An 8,216-nucleotide genomic window follows, 5' to 3' on the forward strand; every position below is an offset into this window, starting at 1 on the left:
CTTGCTAAGATGCTTCAGTGCAGCCAACAAAGCAATGTTGACTTCAAAATAAATGACAAAAGGAAAGCCCAGTTCTTTGAGATAGTAGTCCCTTCGTACCTGAAAAATGCCTAGAAACTTTCAGTGCCATTGTTCTTGAGAATTCCAATTCCATCTCCTGTTTTATTATGTGACCTCACTCTCCCTGTCCACTGCCTTTTACTGAAGAAAGACCTTGGCTGCTGCACCCTCTCTGACACAAGGGACTTGCCCCTGACCCGTCTTGTCTACCTCAAGGAGGACACCTCACTGCAGAGTGGCTTCCATCTGTCGGCCTCCTCAGGCTTTACAAAGGGTTTTAGGCCTGTGGGCCCAGAGAAATATACCCAGAACCTCAGATATAATAGTGTGGCCCAGAAAGCATTAGGCAAAGCCTGCTTCAGCCTGAGGCTGACCAACAAATGTTCTGCCATTTGTTTTTAGGAAATCCCTGATCCATAAGTGTAGATTCTCACCCATCAGCCCTCCCCACTGGGTTAGATATGGCCCCAACACAGCCCTGCTTTCCAGGCTCCCCTCCATGCACTTGAGCATCTGAGTGGAGCCCCCTCGGATGGAGATTAGGAGCCACAAACAGGTGGGTGGCCTCTGTGACAGCTGCCATCCTGCCATCCTTTCTCCTCCCTTCTCTCAGCATTCTCCCTTGCCATTGACTGCCCCCATATTCACATCAGTGTGTCTTCACAGAATTTCCAGGGCAGCAGACACTGGGTGGGGCCTTTACCCACGGGAGATCATCAGAAATGCCTGAGCCTAGCCCAGCTTCAAATGCCTATTGGCTGTGTTACCATGGGTCAGTTAGTACTGAAGAAGTCTGGGGGGTCCTGACCTACATGGTGGGCCCAGCCAAGCAGTGTCCAAATGCAGGTGCCACAAAAAGGGGGTGACCCACCAGAGGAGGAGGGTGGATTGGGTGCCCGCCAGCAAGGACCACTTGGTGGCTGATCTGTCTTTAAATCTGTGATAAAGAAAAAGAAGAAAAATAGGGACTTCTGAGTTGTGTAATCCCTAAGGTAGAAGATCAATTGATGTCTCAGATCCCACAATCTTTTCCCTGGCTCCAGAATAGACACTGGCCACAAGAGAAAAGCAACTCCAGCTGTCTCCATGGGCCAAGACACTTGTAAGCCAAAGGAGGTTTAGCGAACAAACATCCCATTACCCAGCACCTGCCCTATGAGCAGGGGGGCCTAGCAGTCAGTGTCAGGATGGTGAGGGGCAGATCCTGTGCCTGGGCTGGAAATCCAGCAGCCCCCCTGCCTGCAGCCCAGAGGCAAGAAGACCTAGAGCCCCAGCAAGGAAGCCACATGGAACACTGTATATGTTGTGGGAAGAGAGGAGGCGGCTATATAGCCTCCAACTAAGGCTGAGGAAAGGAGCCAGTTCCATGAACTATCAATATGGAGAACTAGATGCTTTGAGATCCAGCCCCCAGAAGAGCCCCGTCAGAGGGGAGGGAGTCAGAAAATGAGCAATAGGGGATGAAAGCCTGAAATTGCCAAAGGTCTCAGGAAGAAGAAACTCAAAGACCTCAAACATAAGCAGATTAATTATGAACAGGGAAATCATTAACCGTAGAAAGAAGATAGACAGCTAGTACCCAAGGATTTAGTAGAGCAGCTTTCAAAGGGCTTAGAGAAAATTTGGCTAGGATCTTGTGGACTTAACTATGTAAGAGAAAGTCATCCAAGGAGGGATGTTAAATTGTCAAGAACAAAATTCTGATCCCACAAAGAATGAGGAAAAAACATGAGGAGGGGGTGGGGTGGGGTTCTCTTTGTGGATACCTGGGAAGTTCATCTAGTAACTTCCATTTCTGAAAGTTTTTTGAAATTTCAAACTGTAAAAAAATAAAAAAGAAGATGGAGTACTTCCTCACTTAACCTTCTATTTAAAAATTAAATCAGAGCCCCCACCCACCCAAATAATCATTCATATCAGCATAGCTCCTACCACTGAGAAGTTGGCTTCACACAGACAGGCCCCATCTTCCAGGTCTCCCCAACCATGACAACCATCTAACTCCCATGCCGGCATGGGCATTATTTGTTTGAGGCAAGAGAAGTAACAGTAACTACCACTAATCCCAGCTAGGGGGTGCCCCAGGGCACAGAGTACTGAATCAAAAGTCAGGACCAGAGTTCAAATCTAGCACCAGACACTGCCTAGCTAGGTGACCCTGACTGAGTCACTTAGCCATTGTCTGATTCCATTTCCTCAAATGTAAAATGGGCAAATGGTACAGGTTTTTTGTGAGGAGACAATAACTGCTCTTTAAATGCCACCTGTTATTACCTCTGCTACTGCTACTCCTCCTCCCACTATTATCATTGTTGTTGTTATGCCTACCTCAGCTACTACCACAACTATTCCTCCTCCCTCAGCAACCACCAGCACCACCACCACTCCATTTGGCATTAATAGGCCCCTGAGTATCCACATGTCCACGTCCTTCTTGGTAGCATAGAAGCTCCTTCAGCTGAGGACTGCTTCACTTTTGTCATCCTAACCCCAGCACACAGCAGGTGCTTAATGAATGGTTTTTAGTCAGTAGACAGCCTGGTAGATTGAGGGCCCTGGAAGACTAAGAGACATCCAGGGAAGATTGGCCTAGGATGGCGAGGGGGTCTGCCACTTGTGTTACAGGAGGTCTGGTGGTAGAGAGCTCCAAAGTGTTTGGGAACCTCAGAGGGTCCTTGCTTCCCTGCCCTCCCTCTCTGCTCTCTCTGCCTCTCTTCTACATTTAAGAGAGCAAATCTTCATTCCCATTCTTATGGAAAGAGGCCCAGGGGAGAGAGAAACCACCTCCTTCTGGACCACAGAGCCTCGCTGTGGCCTGAGGGTTCCCTTTTTCATCTGGAGCTCCAGCGAGGTTGAGGAGTATTGAGGAAGCAGAAGGGCCAAGAAACAGCTTCCTAGGAAGATTTTCAGCCAAGTCCCTCTGGTTTGTGGGACTTTGCACAGGCCATGGCAGAAACACCCAGCCTACCCTCCTCCTTCACCTCCATCTCTTTTCACACCTCAAGAGCCTTTACAAGAGACTTTTCTTGACCCCCCACTTGTTAATGCTTCTTTCTGCCCAAAATTGCCTGTCATGTATTTTGTGTTGGGCAACTAAGTAGTATAATAGACAGTACCAAGCTTAAAGTCAAAGTTCTGAGTTCAAATGTGACCTCAAACACTTAGGCAAGTCACTGAACATTACTTTCCTCAGTTGCTCATCTGTAAAATGAGGACACACTGGAGAGAGAAATGGCAAACCGCTCCAGTATCTTTGCCAGGAAGACCCCATGGACAAAAATCCATGGCACCACCAATAGCCAGGCACAACTGAATGACTAAACAACATCAGTATTTCGTGTTGACTTACCTGTGTGCATGTTGTGTTCCCCAGTAGAATTTAAATTCCTTGAGAGCAGGGAAAGTTTTCTTCCTGTCTTTTTATCTGTGGGATCTAGCATACAGGTTCCTAACAAGTGCTGTCTAAATTGCTCAGGGTGGTAGACAGAGTGATTCCTGCACTGAGTAGTAGATTGTGCCAGATGACTCCAAAGGTCATTTTCTACCTCCATCTTTGTTCACATTTTGCATGAGTTTGCTTCCTCTCCCCTTCCCCCAGTACAGGTGGTACAAATGGTATTTTAATTGTGTTTGATTGGTGGGGGGTTCCCCCCCCCATGCAAGCTTCTATTGATCTTCCCATCTATCTCCCCCCAAAAATGAAAAAAGAAAAACTGGTCCCTTGCAATGAGTGAGCATAATTGGAAGAAACAAAGTTCCCACGTTGGCCATGTCCAGAAATGTTTCTGGTTCTAGATAGGAGTTTCTTGTCTCTGCCAAGAAGGGCAGCCCACTTGATCACTGAAGCTCTGGACTGTGACAATGGGGCATCATTAGCCAGAGATGTCCAGTCTTAAAGGTTGTTCCTTCTTAATGTGTCCAGCATTCTGCATCAGTTCATCAAAGACTTCTCTGTTTTTCTCTAAAACAAATATCCTTTTCTTCATTTCATATAACGGTTGTTTTCTGTTATATTCTCATAGGATTCTTTGGGTTTAGTCATTTCCCAATTAATAAACACCCCTTCTAGTTTCCTGTAAAAAGAGCTGCTACAGATACACATCCATTTTTAGTGTGTGTGTGTGTGTGTATACACAAGTATTTTACATATAAGTATATAAGAATGGAAGAGTTTCTATCTCTTAGACTTTGACCCGCCAGTACTGTTAACAAAGCTTTTATTTTTACACCAGAAAAGTCTATTGCTCTCTAGTCGATGACTGGATCCATTGGTCCCAAGAGGATTTATGTCTGTGGCAAAGTAGAGTAATTCTTCGTAGTCACTCTCCCTTTGCAGTGGAGAATGTTAAGCTTATATAGTCAGTTCAACAATTGCTTGAGGGTTTCCATTCTACTGAGGAAACAACATGGACACGGATTGGAAACACGAAACAGATTATTTCCAACCAGGACAGGCTTGGGCTGATCTCAGAACCGGCATCGGTTGAACAGGCAGATTTGGGCTCCTCCCAGCTGAGCTGTCAGGGAGAATGGGCAGCCTTTGGCAGTGGTGGGTCTTCGTGGATGATGGATTGCCCTAGAGCAGTGTGCATGGGGACCGCCTTTGGCAGTCTGGTGAAACTTGGAGCCCCTTTTCAGAATGGGGGGGGGGGGTTCTTTTTCATTTATAATTGAAAGAAGTGCTAAATTTCAGTTAGTGAAAGTAATGTGATTCTCTCCTCCACCCCATTCAAGTTCATGGAATATTCAGAAATCTATCCATGGACCCCCATCAGGACAACAAGTCTAGATTGACTTGGCAGTCCCTTGGGCCTCCTTTTCAAGGGCTGTTCTTTCTCCTTCGCCCATCTATAATTTGTATGCCGTTTTTCATGACTGGTTGTGTCAAGCACTGTAACCTGGTATTAAGGAAATAAAGGTGAGCGTAAAGATGAGGTGTGGATTCTCTACAGAGATGGCATCTGCCAGCACAGCAGAGAAGCTGATTTGTGGGTGTTTCTTTGGGACAGAAAGCTTAATAAAATGCTTATTTTATTCAACTAATTTGTATTTGGATTTTCTGTGTTTTTTGTGAGAGAAAAAATGAGCTCGAATTTGGTCTGTAAAAAAATAAACCAACCAGCCCCTCGAAATGTGATTTCTTAGCGTTTTTGTTTCCCATTCCTCTTCCATTGCTGTGGGCAGAGAGGCTCCTTTGACTTTTCAGCGTCTACAGGGTCTGCAGGGCTTTTTTATTATCTGAGACAGACTGAAAAAAGCAGCCTGTTACCTTTGTTTTCAATACTATGCCAGGGCCCATCGTTCCCTTAAGAAGCATGTTTCAGCCTTTTCTCGTAGTTCAGGACAGATTTGAACTCAGTTGCATAAGATTTAAACCAGGTTGTCATCTGTGATCTGCCTTTTGTGTGCTAACCTTAAACAGGCTTATTGTGTAGAGCAGTCAGTAAGTCATTTGGGTGTGATGTCATGTTCTAAAATGCCCAGCCGCTTTGTCTATAAAGTTTCCACTTTGTAAAAATTGTCCTGATGCATTTTGGGAATAGAAACCCGTCCTCTATGGTGTCGATGTGGCGCGTGACGTCAAACAGCTCTTGGTGTTGAAACGGTTTCCTCTTTTGACCCAGGATGGCAAGCGGATGTTTGGGACCTATTTCCGTGTCGGTTTTTATGGGACCAAGTTTGGGGACTTGGACGAACAGGAGTTTGTGTACAAGGAGCCCGCCATAACCAAGCTTGCCGAGATCTCCCACAGACTGGAAGTGAGTGCTCTCGAGGGGGCGTCGGGCCGGGATCCTCACTCGGACTCCCCCCTGAATTGTATCATGTCGTGAGCCAGGTCCCGGCAAGGGTGCGAGCACTGCTCGGAGCAGGAGGTCCGAGCGGGGCCTTGTCAAGTCCGTCTTTAGCACTCTTCAGAATACGAAAGCCAAAGGCTAATTCCATTTTTGAAAATGGAATCTTGAACTAGTTTTCCCCACAGAATTTAATTTGCCCCTCAGGATCCTTGTCATGTAGTTAGAGATAAGAGATCACGAAGGGCGGAGAAAAGGAACAGAACCAGCATTCAAACCCGCTTCTTCCAACGACTCTATTGGCATTCTTCCTGTTGGGCTCAGAGAGGGCCCAGAGTCGTCTTCTCTCACTTGAAATCTAGCCAGTAGACCGAGGAAAACAGTTTAGCTGGAGAGTCGCTCCCTGAGCAATTCGGACTCATCCTTTGAACCTTTCTGAGCAGACTCTCCCCCCGTAGTCAGGGTTTGGCCGATGCCCATTTTCTCTGGAATGGCGCCTTTCTTAGCCATAACAGTCAGGCCAGAGACATGGAGCAAAGTCCGTGTGTCCCGCCGTGTCCGTGTTCCCTTCCTGCTTGGTTTTCTTGGAAGCGCAGACCGTGGGGGCCTTCTCTGAATGTCGGCGCCTCCTTCGGCATCCTTTTGCCTTCTACAAATCAGAGAACATTTGAGCCTGGAGCAGTCAGACGCGTCTGAGGGCCCACTTTGTTGCGAGGGAATCAAAGGAGTCTAAAATGATTCATGGGGCGGTTTAGCCTTAGGACGGCGAGAGCTCGCGAGCTCAGGGCGCTTTCCTGCCTTTTCACTTGGTGCGACGTTTTCTCTCTTTATTTTAGGGGTTCTACGGAGAACGCTTTGGAGAAGACGTGGTGGAAGTCATCAAAGACTCGAACCCCGTGGACAAGTGTAAACTGGACCCCAACAAGGTAGGTGGCGTCCCGCGGGGAGCCGGCGCCAAGGCTGGGGGGCCGCAGGGACACTCCCGCCGTGCTCCTTCCTCAGGCCTACATCCAGATCACCTACGTGGAGCCCTACTTCGACACGTACGAGATGAAGGACAGAATCACGTACTTTGACAAGAACTACAACCTGCGGCGCTTCATGTACTGCACGCCCTTCACGCTGGACGGCCGGGCCCACGGCGAGCTGCACGAGCAGTTCAAGCGCAAGACCATCCTCACCACGTCCCACGCGTTCCCCTACATTAAGACCAGGATCAACGTCATCCACAAGGAGGAGGTGAGGCCGGGGGGACGAGGCGGGGCCCTCCCAGAGTCCACCGGCACCGGGAGGAGGCCACGTGGCTCTCTGAGCGGCCCCCCTCGATTTCCGTGAGGTTCTCCCGCCTCACCCCGCCTCGGCTCTCCCCCAGATCATCCTGACGCCCATCGAAGTGGCTATAGAAGACATGCAGAAGAAGACACAGGAGCTGGCCTTCGCTACCCACCAGGACCCCGCCGACCCCAAGATGCTGCAGATGGTGCTGCAGGGCTCCGTGGGCACCACCGTGAACCAGGTAGGGGGCGCGGGAGGCCGCCTCCGTTCTAGATTCCAGACGGACGCAGCCCTCGGCCAGGCCTGCCCCTGCCCGTCCGGGCCCGACCCTCAAGGATGGCGGTACAGCCCGTGGCGGCCTCCCGGGGGGCTCTCTGTGGCCGAGCCTGTGCTGGACAGACGGGCAGAAGGAAGCCGGCCCCGCCTGCGGGGAGCTCCAAGGGCACCCCGAGCAGAGCCGCCAGGCGTGCGCCCTGGCTGGGGCCCCCGACCTCTGTCCGCCTCCGACTGGTCCCCTCTAAAGTGGGCTTGTTGGGAGCCCCGGGCAGGCTCGGCAGACGGTCCCGGGCCCTCAGGCCGGCCTGTGCGCCCGCCTCACCCGGCCACCTCGCCCACAGGGTCCGTTGGAAGTTGCCCAGGTCTTCCTGTCTGAGATCCCGCACGACCCGAAGCTCTTCAGGCACCACAACAAGCTGCGCCTCTGCTTCAAGGACTTCACCAAGAGGTACGCGGGGACGGCGGGACGAGGCGCGGCCCGGCCTCTGCAGGCGGGCAGATCTGGGGTTCCCGGGGCCCCCCAGCCTTGCGGGGCCCCTTCAGTCTGGCGGCCCCCCCAGCCTCACGTGCTCCCCCAGCCTCGTGGGCCCTCCCAGCCCCCCAGACTCCCCCCTCCCCGGGCCCCCCACTGTTGCGAGCTGTCCCGCAGGTGTGAGGACGCCCTGAGGAAGAACAAGAGCTTGATTGGTGCCGACCAGAAGGAGTACCAGCGGGAGCTGGAGAGGAACTACCACCGGCTCAAGGAGGCCCTGCAGCCCCTCATCAGCAGGAAGATCCCGCAGCTGTACAAGGCCCTGCTGCCGGGCACCGGGC

The 8,216-nt window shown here is 50.7% G+C and overlaps 1 protein-coding gene across 1 annotated transcript in view; it reads left to right on the plus strand.

Moving 5' to 3' along the window:
• The window catches only part of DOCK7 (dedicator of cytokinesis 7), a 151,081-nt gene that overhangs the window by 117,829 nt on the left and 25,036 nt on the right, over window positions 1–8,216 (plus strand). The window contains exons 46-51 of the mRNA XM_044674772.1: window positions 5,685–5,819; window positions 6,689–6,778; window positions 6,855–7,091; window positions 7,225–7,368; window positions 7,745–7,851; window positions 8,053–8,214. Of these exons, the coding sequence (XP_044530707.1) occupies window positions 5,685–5,819; window positions 6,689–6,778; window positions 6,855–7,091; window positions 7,225–7,368; window positions 7,745–7,851; window positions 8,053–8,214 (875 nt within the window). The remainder of the gene's footprint in view (window positions 1–5,684; window positions 5,820–6,688; window positions 6,779–6,854; window positions 7,092–7,224; window positions 7,369–7,744; window positions 7,852–8,052; window positions 8,215–8,216) is intronic.

This window comes from Gracilinanus agilis, chromosome 4, assembly GCF_016433145.1.
Source record: "Gracilinanus agilis isolate LMUSP501 chromosome 4, AgileGrace, whole genome shotgun sequence".
NCBI classification, from domain to species: Eukaryota; Metazoa; Chordata; class Mammalia; order Didelphimorphia; family Didelphidae; genus Gracilinanus; species Gracilinanus agilis.